The 14,488-nt window shown below is 39.7% G+C and overlaps 1 protein-coding gene across 1 annotated transcript in view; it reads right to left on the bottom strand.

The window, feature by feature from the left end:
- LOC309700386 (protein NLRC3-like) overlaps nt 1-14,488 on the bottom strand; it is a 123,193-nt gene that overhangs the window by 5,182 nt on the left and 103,523 nt on the right. Inside the window, exons 5-7 of the mRNA XM_082523906.1 lie at nt 12,274-14,071; nt 5,707-5,821; nt 4,682-4,851 (exon numbers count right to left, since the gene is read on the bottom strand). Of these exons, the coding sequence (XP_082380032.1) occupies nt 4,682-4,851; nt 5,707-5,821; nt 12,274-14,071 (2,083 nt within the window). The remainder of the gene's footprint in view (nt 1-4,681; nt 4,852-5,706; nt 5,822-12,273; nt 14,072-14,488) is intronic.

Below are 14,488 nucleotides of genomic sequence, written 5' to 3'. Positions count from 1 at the left end.
CAACAGATGGAGCGCCATCAATGACAGGGAGGAAACATGGACTGGTGGCACAAAACAAACTGGAAGAGGAAGGCGTGGAGGAGGCCATTGCTCTGCACTGCATCATCCATCAGCAGGTCCTTTGCAGCAAATGCCTGAAGTTTGACAATGTGATGTCTATTGTTGTGAAATGCATCAACCAAATCAGATCCAGGGGCTTAAAGCACCGAAGGTTCTGTGCTTTTTTAGAGGAAATGGAGTCAGAATATGGGGATGTGCTCGACTTCACTGAGGTACGTTGGCTCAGCAGGGGAAATGTATTAAAGAGACTTTTTGAGTTGAGAGCAGAAGTGAAGCCTTCATGGAGAAGGATGGAGTTAGTGTTCCTGTGCTAACTGATCCCAAATGGCTCATGGACTCAGCTTTTCTTGTTGATATGACACATGAGCTTAATGTACTGAACAAGACGTTACAAGGCCAGGGGCAACTTGTCAGTGCTGCCTATGACAACGTGAGAGCATTCTCCACAAAACTGGCGCTCTGGAAAGCTCAGCTCTCTCAGACAAACCTTTGCCATTTCCCAGCATGCAAGGCACTCGTGGATGCAGGCACACCATTCAGTGCTGACGAGTATGTTGATGTCATTTTGAGGCTACAGGAGGAATTTGATCACAGATTTGCTGACTTCAAGACACACAGAGCCACCTTTCACATTTTTGCGGACCCCTTCTCCTTTGATGTGCAAGATGCCCCTTCTGTGCTTCAAATGGAGCTCATTGAGCTGCAGTGCAACTCTGAACTCAAAGCAAAGTTCAGGGAGGTGAGTGGAAAAGCAGACAAGCTTGGACAATTTTTGAGAGAATTGAGCCCTAGTTTCCCTCGGCTTTCCCGAATGTTCAAGCGGACCATGTGCCTTTTTGGTAGCACATACTTGTGCCAAAAGCTCTTCTCCACTTTGACCTTCAATAAGTCCAAGTACAGGTCCAGACTTACGGATGATCATCTTCAAGACATACTGAGGGTCGCAACTGCTTCCTCCCTCAGGCCGAATCTGGCTCGGCTATGCGAGAGGAAACGCTGCCAGGTCTCTAGCAGCAAGGAGTAGGCAAGAGAAGCCATGTTCAGAAGAACAGTTCATTTTCTACAGTGTTCCATTCATGTTCAGAAGAAGGTTATAGAACTGTTAATACAGACATTTCAATCTAAATACAGCAGATATAGAAGACTGAAAGAAACACACAAGTTCACTGACTAAAAATATCTTATTATTATTTTATTTATGTATTACAGATTGATTTATTTTCTTATTAATTCTTAATTTGTTTATTCATTTTTCATATTTTGTGTTAAAAAATAAAAATAAAGAGATTTGAGAAGATTGGAATTTTTTAACCATGCCTTTCTTGTGGAAAACCTAATGCGGCCCAGCCTCACCCAGACTCTGCCTGCAGCGGCCCCCAGCTAAATTGAGTTTGAGACCCCTGTCCTACACCATAAATCAGTAAGAGAGGGTACGACCTCTCTCATGGCCCCAAGTGGTGTGTGCATGCCAGAGCACTCTGGAAGGCACACAGAGTCTTTACAGACTACTCAGGATCAAACCTCTATCATTATGCAATCGATTATACAACTCTAAGCAAATATGAGTAAATATTTCTAAGCATAAATGACAATCAACAATATAAACCTTACAGCTGGTTTTAATAACAGAATTCATTTGTTTCTCAAACGAGAAAGAGCTATCGAGAAACACTCCTAAATCTTTAGTTCTTAACTTTTCCAGTGGGCCAAGGTCAACATTATCTGCTAATGCTAAATAGGCTGCCGTTATTAACTAATGCTAATTTGACATGAATTAGCATTATGCACTAATGCTAACACTTTTTTTAAAAATGTGAGTAGCTAATGCTAACACTATTTCCCTTAACTTTATAACAATGTGAACGGCTAATGCTAACACTCTTTTTCCTAGCATTATAACATCTGAGCTGCTAATGCTAAGTAGGCTGCCATTAGCACCTACGTCTAATTTAAGGCAAATACGCATTAGAACCTAATGCTCATATCGTTTTCCTTTGCTTTATAACAATGTGAGCAGCTACTGCTAAATAGCATTAGCTAATAACAGCAGTCTAATTTAATGCAAGTTAGCCTCATTTGCATTACAATGATGTGAGGAGTTAACGCTAAGTATGCTGCCATTAGTGGCTAATTCTAATTAGGGGTGAATAAATATTACCAGCTAATGCTAATATCGTATTCTCTTCCCTTTTAACAATGTGAGCAGCTAGTGCTAGGTAGGCTGATGCTAGCTAATGCTAAAGCTAATTTAATGTGAATTAGCATCACATTAGTGAGGAGTTAATGCTAAGTAGACTGCCATTAGCAGGTAATGCTAATTTTAGGTGAATAGGAATTGGCAGATAATGCTAATACCATATTTTCTTGCTTTATAACAATGTGACCAGCTAATGCTATGTAGGTTGCCGTTATTAGCTAATACTAATTTGAGGTGAATTAGCATTATCCCCTTATGCTAACAATGTTTTTTCTTACTTTTTAACAATACAAGTAGCTAATGTGAACACTTTTTTTTTTTTATTGAATTCTAATTTTTCCCTTGCGATGTGAAGAGTTAATGCTAAATAGGATGCCATTAGTGGCTAATTCTAATTTTAGATGAGAAAGCATTAGAAGCTAATGCTAATACCATATTTTCTTGCTTTATATCAATATTAGTAGGTAATGCTAAGTACGTAGCCATTATTAGCTAATGCTAATTTAGGTGAATTAGCATTATCCACTAATGCTAACACTGTTTTTGCCAACTCTTTTCCTTTGCATTATAACAATATGAGCAGCTAATGCTAAGAAGGCTGCCATTATTAGGTAATGCTAATTATTATGTGTGTTAGCATTATCCGCTGCTGCTAGCAATGTTTTTTCTTACCTTTTAACAATATCAGCAGCTAATGCTAACACTACTTTAATTTCAGTTAAACCTACTTAGCATTAATTAACTTCATTTAGCATTAAGAAGTTTTTGCTATAGGCTACCATTAGTGGCTAATGCTAATTTTAGGTAAATAGAAATTGGCAGCTAATGCTAATACCATATTTTCTTGCCTTATAACAATGTGACCAGCTAATGCTAAGCAGGTGCCATTATTAGCTAATACTAATTTGAGATGAATTAGCATTATCCGCTTATGCTAACAATGTTTTTTCTTACTTTTTAACAATACGCCATTAGTGGCTAATTCTAATTTTAGATGAAAAAGGATTAACCGCTAATGCTCATACTGTTTGCTTTGTAAGAATGACAGCAGCTAATGATATGAAGTCTACCGTTATTAACTAATGCTAATTTGATGAGAATTAGCATTATCCGATAATGGTAACTCTTTTCCCCTGCATTATAACAATGTCAGGAGTTAATGCTAAGTAGACTGCCATTAGGGGCTAACTCTAATTAGGGGTGAATAATTATTAGCAGCTAATACTAATACCGTTTTCTCTTTTTCCTTATAACAACTTGAGCAGCTAATGCTAATTTGATGCGAATTAGCATTATATTAGTGAGCAGTTAATGCTAAGTAGGCTGCCATTATTAACTAATACTACGTTGACGTGAATTAGCATTATGCGCTACTGCTAATACTGTTTTCTCTTACTTATTAAAAATGATAGTAGCTAATACTAATACTCTTTTCCGTTGGGTAACAACAAAGTGAGGAATTAATGCTAAGTTGGCTGCTTTTAGCGGCTTATTCTAATTAGGGGTGAATAATTATTAGCAGCAAATGCTAATACCGTTTTCTCTTTCCTTATAACAATATGAGCAGTTAATGCTAATTTGATGTAAATTAGCATTATATTAGTGAGGAGTTAATGCTAAGTAGGCTGCCATTAGCAGCTAAAGGTAATTTGAGGTGAATAAGCACTAGTAGCTAATGCCAATACCCTTTTCTCCTGTGTTATAATGATGTGAAACGTTAATATTGTTCTCAAAAAGAATGAGAATGAAATATTGATTCTAACAGGGCCCATAAACAGCATTAGCTTAGCAGCATTAGCTTATCAGAGTCTCCATCATGGTCACACAAATCCTTAGCGGAGCAAAGTGGCCTACTTAGCAATAGCTGCTGTAGAAAGCAAAGGGAAAACAGTATTAGCATTAGCTGCTAAATGTGCACTTGAGAACAAATCTATTGTGAATTCAGCCGTGAATGTAGTGTTTCCAGTAAGCTTCCATTTCCAAATGTTAGCTGCTCCTGTCTGCCTCTTTGTCACACACACAGACTGAAATGATTCACAGCCTTGTTTCATCCTTCTGTCAGTGTCACTGACTGTCACTGTGACTGTGGACATACAGCATGGGAAACACACACATGGCTGATACTTGTATCTAAAGTTACAAAATGTTGTCTCTGTCCAAATATTACCTAACTGTAAGTCTACTTTGAATGAAACTCTCAACATGACTTATCAGTTATCATTAATGTTCCTGCAAACAGACTCCTTGAAGACCCCCTACATAAATATCCACGTACTATCCAGCTAGACTAGTGTGTCTGTCCCTGAAAATATTCCTGCATGTGTGATTGTTCATGTCTCATCTGCAGGAAACAAACAGGAAGTGAGTGAAAGACACAGGAAATGATTCCAGCTCTTCCTCCTATATCAGACATTCTCTCCATACCTGAGAGTGTCCAGTCTCCAGCCTGGATCCTTCAGTCCAGCCGACAGAAGCTTCATTCCTGAGTCACCTGGATGATTGTAGCTCAGGTCCAGCTGTCTCAGATGGGAGGGGTTGGAGGTCAGAGCTGAGGCCAGAGAAGTACAGCCTTCCTCTGTGATCAGACAGCCTGACAGACTGCAGACACACAAAACAACAATCCATCTGTTATCCATCTCTATAGCAGCATAACTAAGTGATGGTTCAGGGTCACCTGATCCAGCTCTAACTATAAGTTTTATCAAAAAGGAAAGTTTGAAGCTGATCGTCAAAGTAGAGAGGGTGTCTGTCTCCTGAACTCAAACTGGGAGCTGCTTCCACACCCAGTCCAACATAGCCAGGCTTTCTTTGCTGCTTTGACAAAACCTCAAATCCCAGTCAGAGATGGTGAGCATCATCACAGTGATGATCATTTCTCTGTTAACCCAGGCTTTCTGCTTCAGGATCTGTGCACGCTCACAGAACAAGGAGACCTTTAAACATCATTTCACTAAATGGATGGACTGAGCTCAGCCTACAGATGAACTGGATAAATAAAGATTTGACCTCAGTGTGCTCAGTGTTCCTGTCTATTCCTAACATATTCCTAACATGATAGCTGCACTTTAGAGCTCTAAAACTGGAACTGACACATATTTAAACTCCACATGTTACTCAGTACATTCAGTTCTGACACTCGCCCACAGTCCAACAAAGGAAACATGGAGATCACATCAGTTTGTCACCAAAGTCTAATTATTCCAGAGGGCAGTGTTGATACAACTAAAGTTATTTTTAAGCAAAGTTGAGTTTTTTATTGTCGCAGTACTTCATGTCTGAAGTATCACTTAAATGCATTACACGCTGTTGATGGCAGCAAACAAACCACCCAAACAAACAGAGGTGGGAGGCTTGGGCAGACTACGTAGGATCAGCTTGTGGGAGGAGTCAGGATAAAACCAAAGAAAGACAAGCTAACAAACACCACAGTGAAGTGAGTAGCTACAAACTGCAGGCTGATTAGTGTTGTTGAAGAAGTCGGTCTGAGGAACGTTCTTAGGATCAACAAATGACGGCATGTATGAGCCTCCCTCAAGACGCACCATCACAAGAAGAACACATGAGCTGTAGAAAAAGGAGAGACTATGAAAGCCACGGCGTTACAACGTGCACCAGCTGTTGGTCTCTCTGGAGACTACTGGGCGTGGCTGGGTAACCATGGTTACTTGGGAGTTACAGTACATGATATTAATGAAGAGTGGGAGCTGCGTTCTATAGCAAACAATTTGTTATGAGGTAATCAGCTGATCTTAGTTTAACCGGAAGCCCTTCACAATAATTGCAATGCCTTTATTTTGTACAACTACCATCAGTTCGTCTGTACTGATGGTAACTTAAAGTCACACTAATGTCGTTTAGTTTCTATAGTTTATGTAGTGGAAGTATACTACAGTACCCTGATCACTGATAGGACAGATTTATGTAGATATACACCTTTGTGTTTAACATTACTGCATTATAGTACTGTGATCTTTGTCCTTATATATGGCTATATTAGCTATACTGATGTACGTACATATAACTGGATATGTAACTTATCTATTCATCTTATTTGTCATGTATTTGTATTGTGTACTTCCTTTTTGTAAGAAACCACACACATGATCACAGCCGCAAGAATCAATCAGTGAAAGAATAAAGTGTCTCAAACCAAACCTTAAGCTCTTTATTCCACATGCTGGGATCATTTGGCCTTCAGTGGTGTTCTGGCTGACACACCGGAGTGACCAGAGTGCTAAAGAGTGAATCGGACACACCAGTGTCATCTCTGATATCTCCACTACATTTAATCGTCCTTCAGCTTGTGGCTGCCGTTAGCTGGTCTGCTAGTTAGCTGATTTGCTATTTAGCCGGTGTGCTAGTTAGCTGGTGTGCTAGTTAGCCGGTTCGCTAGTCAGCTGGTGTGCTGACCAGCGAACCAGTAGGTTACAAGATGAGCTTGTCTGTCTGATGAGCCAGCTCTCTCTGTCTTGGTCATTTTGTCCTTGGGCAAAACCTAACCTACCACTACAACTGTAGCTTACCTCCACCAGTGTGTGAATGTGAGAGTGAATGAATACAGGGAGTGCAGAATTATTAGGCAAATGAGTATTTTGTCCACATCATCCTCTTCATGCATGTTGTCTTACTCCAAGCTGTATAGGCTCGAAAGCCTACTACCAATTAAGCATATTAGGTGATGTGCATCTCTGTAATGAGAAGGGGTGTGGTCTAATGACATCAACACCATATATCAGGTGTGCATAATTATTAGGTAACGTCCTTTCCTTTGGCAAAATGGGTCAAAAGAAGGACTTGACAGGCTCAGAAAAGTCAAAAATAGTGAGATATCTTGCATAGGGATGCAGCAGTCTCAAAATTGCAAAGCTTCTGAAGCGTGATCATCGAACAATCAAGCGTTTCATTCAAAATAGTCAACAGGGTCGCAAGAAGCGTGTGGAAAAACCAAGGCGCCAAATAACTGCCCATGAACTGAGAAAAGTCAAGCGTGCAGCTGCCAAGATGCCACTTGCCACCAGTTTGGCCATATTTTGGAGCTGCAACATCACTGGAGTGCCCAAAAGCACAAGGTGTGCAATACTCAGAGACATGGCCAAGGTAAGAAAGGCTGAAAGACGACCACCACTGAACAAGACACACAAGCTGAAACGTCAAGACTGGGCCAAGAAATATCTCAAGACTGGTTTTTCTAAGGTTTTATGGACTGATGAAATGAGAGTGAGTCTTGATGGGCCAGATGGATGGGCCCGTGGCTGGATTGGTAAAGGGCAGAGAGCTCCAGTCCCACTCAGACGCCAGCAAGGTGGAGGTGGAGTACTGGTTTGGGCTGGTATCATCAAAGATGAGCTTGTGGGGCCTTTTCGGGTTGAGGATGGAGTCAAGCTCAACTCCCAGTCCTACTGCCAGTTTCTGGAAGACACCTTCTTCAAGCAGTGGTACAGGAAGAAGTCTGCATCCTTCAAGAAAAACATGATTTTCATGCAGGACAATGCTCCATCACACGCGTCCAAGTACTCCACAGCGTGGCTGGCAAGAAAGGGTATAAAAGAAGAAAAACTAATGACATGGCCTCCTTGTTCACCTGATCTGAACCCCATTGAGAACCTGTGGTCCATCATCAAATGTGAGATTTACAAGGAGGGAAAACAGTACACCTCTCTGAACAGTGTCTGGGAGGCTGTGGTTGCTGCTGCACGCAATGTTGATGGTGAACAGATCAAAACACTGACAGAATCCATGGATGGCAGGCTTTTGAGTGTCCTTGCAAAGAAAGGTGGCTATATTGGTCGCTGATTTGTTTTTGTTTTGTTTTTGAATGTCAGAAATGTATATTTGTGAATGTGGAGATGTTATATTGGTTTCACTGGTAAAAATAAATAAATAAAATGGGTATATATTTGTTTTTTGTTAAGTTGCCTAATAATTCTGCACAGTAATAGTCACCTGCACACACAGATATCCCCCTAAAATAGCTAAAACTAAAAACAAACTAAAAACTACTTCCAAAAACATTCAGCTTTGATATTAATGAGTTTTTTGGGTTCATTGAGAACATGGTTGTTGTTCAATAATAAAATTATTCCTCAAAAATACAACTTGCCTAATAATTCTGCACTCCCTGTAGTGGGATTGTAAAGGGTCTTTGAGGGTCTCGAAAAGCGCTATATAAATGCAATCCATTATTATTATTAAGAGCATCTTTAGGCCTGACTGTGCTCATCCTTCCTCCAACCTCTCCTTACCAAAGATAACAACTACATCAGTATTAGCTCAATAACAATTTCTGCAATTCAATTGTGGACATTCATTTTTAAACCTTGTGTAAAACGATAAAACCTCAAAGTCTGAGCATTATTCTTTGTGCAAACAGCTCTTGCAGGTTCCCCCGGACTTAGGTTATTTTTATTATTTAATTACTTTCCTTTAAGCAGCTGTTCAGGCTACTAAACTCATCCCAGAAATAACAAGTGACACCATTAATAGTAGAGGTGGGAATCACCATACAACTCGCGATACGATATTATCACAATACTTAACGCACGATACGATATTATTGCGATTTTTTAAAATATTTTGCGATATTTAAATTCTGCACATAAAGGTAAACTTTATCAATATTCATTTTATCTAATATCAAAGTCTCACACTCAGTCTTTCTCTCATTTCAGTCAGTTTTATTGTTGACAAACTGAACGGTTTGTATTACAGTCTAGTCCAACTTAACTGAATGCAACCATCTGGTACAATTATAGCTATTCTGAACTATGCAATTTATGAAAACTATGCAGCCCCTTCAGCAACTGAAGAATTTGAAAGTAAATTTAAAAAAATATATAATTTTACATTAAATAAAAAAGTTTCAAACTTAATTAAAATTAAACATGTCTTAAATTAAAATAAGTAAACTGTCATGTTTATTGCTGCCAAAAAAAAAGTTAAACACATTTGGACAGTGAAGGAATGTCAGGATTGTTGCTCAGAAAAAGGATCAACATGCTCTGAAGTCAACATGCTCTCACTCCAGAGCATGTTGACTTCAGAGAAAAAATTTTTGTAACAAAATATCGATTTCTGCTGTCCCTGTATCGATACATTATTAGCAAACAAAATATCACGATACTACACAGTATCGATTTTTTCCCCCACCCCTAATTAATAGTGGAGCTAACTTTAACAGGTGAAACTGATTTGACCTATAAGGCTACTGCAGTTACTTCTTATCAGGTTTAGTAGGGAAGACATCTGGATGAGGTAGTTAGTAGTATGTAGTTAGTACCGGGCGACTCCCCTCCCCCACATCGGCACCAGAACCCTGTATTATCTACAGGGTAAGACTGCCTGTTTTATCAAACTATGGCCATTACTACTGTGATCATTTGCAGCCCAGTGTGCCGCTCTCTCTGCTGGGATGAACCACTGGAGCTCACCCAGTCATCCCTTTCTTTCTCTCAAGAAGAAGTGAAATAAATGTATTTATTATGTTATGAGTCTAATATTCTTTAAATCAAACTGTAATGAATAAATGAAGCAAGAAGATTTGGTGGCTCCACGTGTTGTAGAAGAAAAGATAAACATCTCATTTTGAGAAATCAGCCTTTAAAATTAAGTACTGTGAATAAAAAACAAACAGCGAGCCAATCAGCAGTCGCCAATATCCTCCTAATTTCATTCACAAAGAAATCAAATATATATATTATGGGCCCAAAGGAGCCTAAATCTTTAAATTAGGCAGTGCATGAAGTATTTTTTTAAATAAACAGAGACATGACTATAACAACTTTTAGTAATTCAGAGTCCAATTATCCACTCAAATGTAAATAAAAGTTCACTTGACAGCTGTAAAAGTTACCTGTTTATACAATAATATAAATCACATTTCAAATGATCATCTGTGGAAAAGTTTGAATCCTGACCTGAGAGTTTCCACTGCACACTGTGAACTCTTTAGTCCAGCGGACAGAAGCTTCACTCCTGAATCCTGCAGGTCAGAGTTACTCAGGTTCAGCTCTCTCAGACTGGAGGACTGGGAGCTGAGGACTGAGGACAGAGCTTCACAGCTTCTCTCTGACAGGTTACAGCCACTCAGTCTGAAAAATAAAAGACAATCTATAAAACAAGTACTCATGTAGAGTTTGTTAATACATTTCACAACATTAAATGTTGACTTTCTATTTTTAAAGGAAACATAAACATACTAAGATACAACATCATATGTATGAACTTTAATTAATAATTCTAAAAACTAAATGTTTTCTGATCTGACCTCAGAGTATTCAGTTTACAGTTTAAACGTTGTAGTCCAGCAGACAGAAGCTTCACTCCTGAATCCTGCAGCTTTCTGATACTCAGGTCCAGCTCTGTCAGACTAGAGGACTGCGAGCCGAGAACTGAGGACAGAGCTTCACAGTTTTCCTCTGAGAGTTCACAGATGTTAAGTCTGAAGATAAAAACATGAATAAAGATTGTTGTTAAAGTGTAATCAGGGTGCAATAGCTTATTGTCTTGTGCTGAGCAGGTTAGTAAAACTTCTGTTTAACTTTGAAATGAATAAAAATGCTATGAAACAAGGATAACTGGATAAAGACATAAACAAAAACAAACATCAAACACAAACAAACAGAACTAAACATAATACAAATTGATCTGACCTCAGAACATTCAGTTTGGCATGTGGACTCTCCACTGCAGCAGACAGAAGCTTTACTGCTGAAGCCTTCAGGCTGTTGGTACTCAGGTCCAGCTCTCTCAGACTACAGGACTGGGAGCTGACCACTGACAACAAATTTTCACAGCCTTCCTCTGAGACGTTACAGCTGCTCAGTCTGAGAGAGAAAGGAAAAAAACAAAAACAAAAAAAAAACAAACAATATATGTGATCAAATTAAATTTGTTTATATGTTGAACCCTTTTTTTAAAAAATTTATTTAAACCTATGAGACTATGAGTGCTACCAGTCCAGTGCACATGATTGGTACCTTGATGGTACCTTGCTCAGGGGTACCACAAGGTAACTATTCGGTGGATTCGACCCCTGACCTTATGATCATGGGGCGACCACTCTGCCTACTGAGCTAATAATTCTGTGTACACTGTCATACAATATTAACTAAAACAATTATTTTAGAAAATTTTAGTAATTCAATAATCATGCTCATTACCTGTGTATTGTGAATAACACTTGATTTTAAACACTAGCTGTATAAAACTCTTCCTGTTAAAGGTGCGTATAAAGGAGATGAGCTGAAATGCAGACTTCATGGAGAATGTTTGCTGTCAGCATATATCAAAGACAAAGCAGAGATCCATCCAGTCTCTTCCACTAAGCCCACAGAGGGACAGACAACCACTCTCACTCACACCTGCATGAAGTTTAGATCACCAGGTAACCTAACTGCATGTCTGTGGACAGTGGGAAGAAACTGTAGAGGACCCAGAGTGAACCCACTGTAATTCTGTGATAACACTGGTTATGGAAGCCTTACAGTTACATATGGTTACTGACAAGAAACACGACCTTAGAGGCAATTTCAGTAATGAAGACCGAGTTTCTCCCTCCATACAGGATGAAAACATGACAGCACAGCAGAGATTTATATTTAAAAAGGGAGGGTGTGCACTGAAAGTGAGATACAAACTTGAACTTAAATTATGAACATCAGAAAAAGATGTAGGTGAAGTCTGGCAGGTGAAGTTTGTGCTTTAGAATAAAACAACCAAACTCCTGGAGTTGGAGACAAATGAACAAGCTGAGGATAATAAACCTGTCAGAGGGGCTGAAGCATCAGAGCTCATGTTCTTATAGGCTGGGTCTGGATTGTCCTTTGATAAGAGTTACAGAACAAAGTGTGTTTTAGAAATGCTGGAGTGAAACATTAAAACTACCATATATTTACCGAGTGACTGATGATCATTTAATTTACTATTTTAAAAAAATGTTACAGTGCTCTTTGAACTCAGCATTTCTGATTTATTTCCCATGATTTTAACAATGAAGCGATGACAACATGTTTACTCACAGAGCTTTGTTGGAGGCTTTGACCACTGGCAGCATTCTCAGAAGAGCCTCCTCTGAAGCAGAGTATTTCTTGAAGTCAAACTCATCCAGATCTTCTTCTGATGACAGTAAGATGAAGGTCAGAGCTGAGCACTGAGCAGGAGACAGTTTACCTGTGGAGAGACTTCCTGAAGTCCTGTATTGTTGGATCTCCTCCACTAGAGAACGATCATTCAGTTCATTCAGACAGTGGATCAGATTGATGCTTTTCTCTGCAGACAGATTCTCACTGAGCTCCATCTTGATGTACTGGACTGTTTCCTGATTGGTCTGTGAGCTACTTCCTGTCTGTGTCATCAGGGCTCGTAGGAGAGTCTGATTGGTCTGCAGTGAAAGACCCAGGAGGAAGCGGAGGAACAAGTCCAGGTGTCCATTTGGACTCTGTAAGGCCTTGTTCACAGCACTCTGGTGGAGAGATTGAAGTTTTAGTTTGTTAAATAGTTTAGACCATGTAGAGATTCTCTGTTGTTGTTCCAGCAGATTGAGTCCAGAGTTGATGAAGGTCAGATGGACATGAAGAGCAGCCAGAAACTCCTGAACACTCAGATGGATGAAGCAGAACACCTTGTCCTGGTACAGTCCTCTCTCCTCTTTAAAGATCTGTGTGAACACTCCTGAGTACACTGAGGCTGCTCTGATATCGATGCCACACTCTGTCAGGTCTGATTCATAGAAGATCAGGTTTCCTTTCTGCAGCTGATCAAAAGCCAGTTTTCCCAGAGACTCAATCATCTTCCTGCTCTCTGGACTCCAGTGTGCATCTGTCTCAGCTCCTCCATCATACTTGACCTTCTTCACTTTGGCCTGAACCACCAGGAAGTGGATGTACATCTCAGTCAGGGTGTTGGGCAGCTGTCCTCCCTCTCTGGTTTCCAGCACATCCTCCAGAACTGTAGCAGTGATCCAGCAGAAGACTGGGATGTGACACATGATGTGGAGGCTTCGTGATGTCTTGATGTGGGAGATGATGCTGCTGGCCTGCTCCTCATCTCTGAATCTCTTCCTGAAGTACTCCTCCTTCTGTGGGTCAGTGAACCCTCTGACCTCTGTCACCATGCCAACACAGTCAGGAGGGATCTGATTGGCTGCTGCAGGTCGTGTGGTTATCCAGAGGCGAGCAGAGGGAAGCAGTTTCCCCCTGATGAGGTTTATCAGCAGCACATCCACTGAGGTGGACTTTCTAGGGTCAGTTAGGATTGTAGTTTTGTGGAAGTCCAGAGGAAGTCGACACTCATCCAGACCATCAAAGATGAACACAACCTGGAAGTCTTCAAAGCTGCAGATTCCTGCTTCTTTGGTTTCAGTAAAGAAGTGATGAACAAGTCCCACCAAGCTGAACTTTTCCTCTTTCAGCACATTCAGCTCTCTGAAAGTGAATAGAAATATGAACTGGATGTCCTGGTTGGCTTTGTCTTCAGCCCAGTCCAGGCTGTATTTCTGTGTTAAGACTGTTTTCCCAATGCCAGCCACTCCCTTTGTAAGCACTGTTCTGATTGGTTCATCTCTTCCAGGTGTGTCTTTAAAGATGTCTTCTTGTCTGATGGTTGTTTCTGGTCTGTGTGGTTTCCTGGATGCTGTTTCAATCTGTCTGACCTCATGTTCATCATTGACCTCTGCAGTCCCTCCCTCTGTGATGTAGAGCTCTGTGTAGATCTGATTAAGGAGGGTTGGGTTTCCTGCTTTAGCGATGCCCTCAAACACACACTGGAACTTCTTCTTCAGTGCAGGTTTAAGTTTACGATGACACTTATGAAGAACATCTGAATTAAAAAAGCAGATATTTGTTAAGGTTTTTTGAAAAATGGTCCATTGACTTCCAGCAGGTATTTTTCCACAATAAAAGTAGAGACCATTTTTGGAAACAAATACTATTAAAAAATAAAACCCAGAAGTTTTATGCTGTAATTTTGGAGTGATACATTGAAGAATAGAGTATTGGCTACTTAAAAATTTGTTCAAAAGTAAATAAAAATTTTAAATCTTCTCAAGTCTGTAGACAAAAATAAAGATAAAGTTCATGTTGTAATACATTTTTTAGAAATCTGCATAATCCAGTTCGTCCTCCAACGTTACCTAAAGCTCTGAAACTTTGGCTTCTCTTTTAACTTGATGAACTTAATTAAAAATTGTAATTGTAATTAATTAATTAAAAACATTAAAAGTTAAGTCCAGGGCAT

This window comes from Aulonocara stuartgranti (assembly GCF_965226115.1).
Source record: "Aulonocara stuartgranti genome assembly, chromosome: 3".
NCBI lineage: Eukaryota > Metazoa > Chordata > Actinopteri > Cichliformes > Cichlidae > Aulonocara > Aulonocara stuartgranti.
The sequence above is the reverse complement of the archived record's forward strand: the minus strand, read 5'-3'. Positions and strand labels throughout refer to the sequence as shown.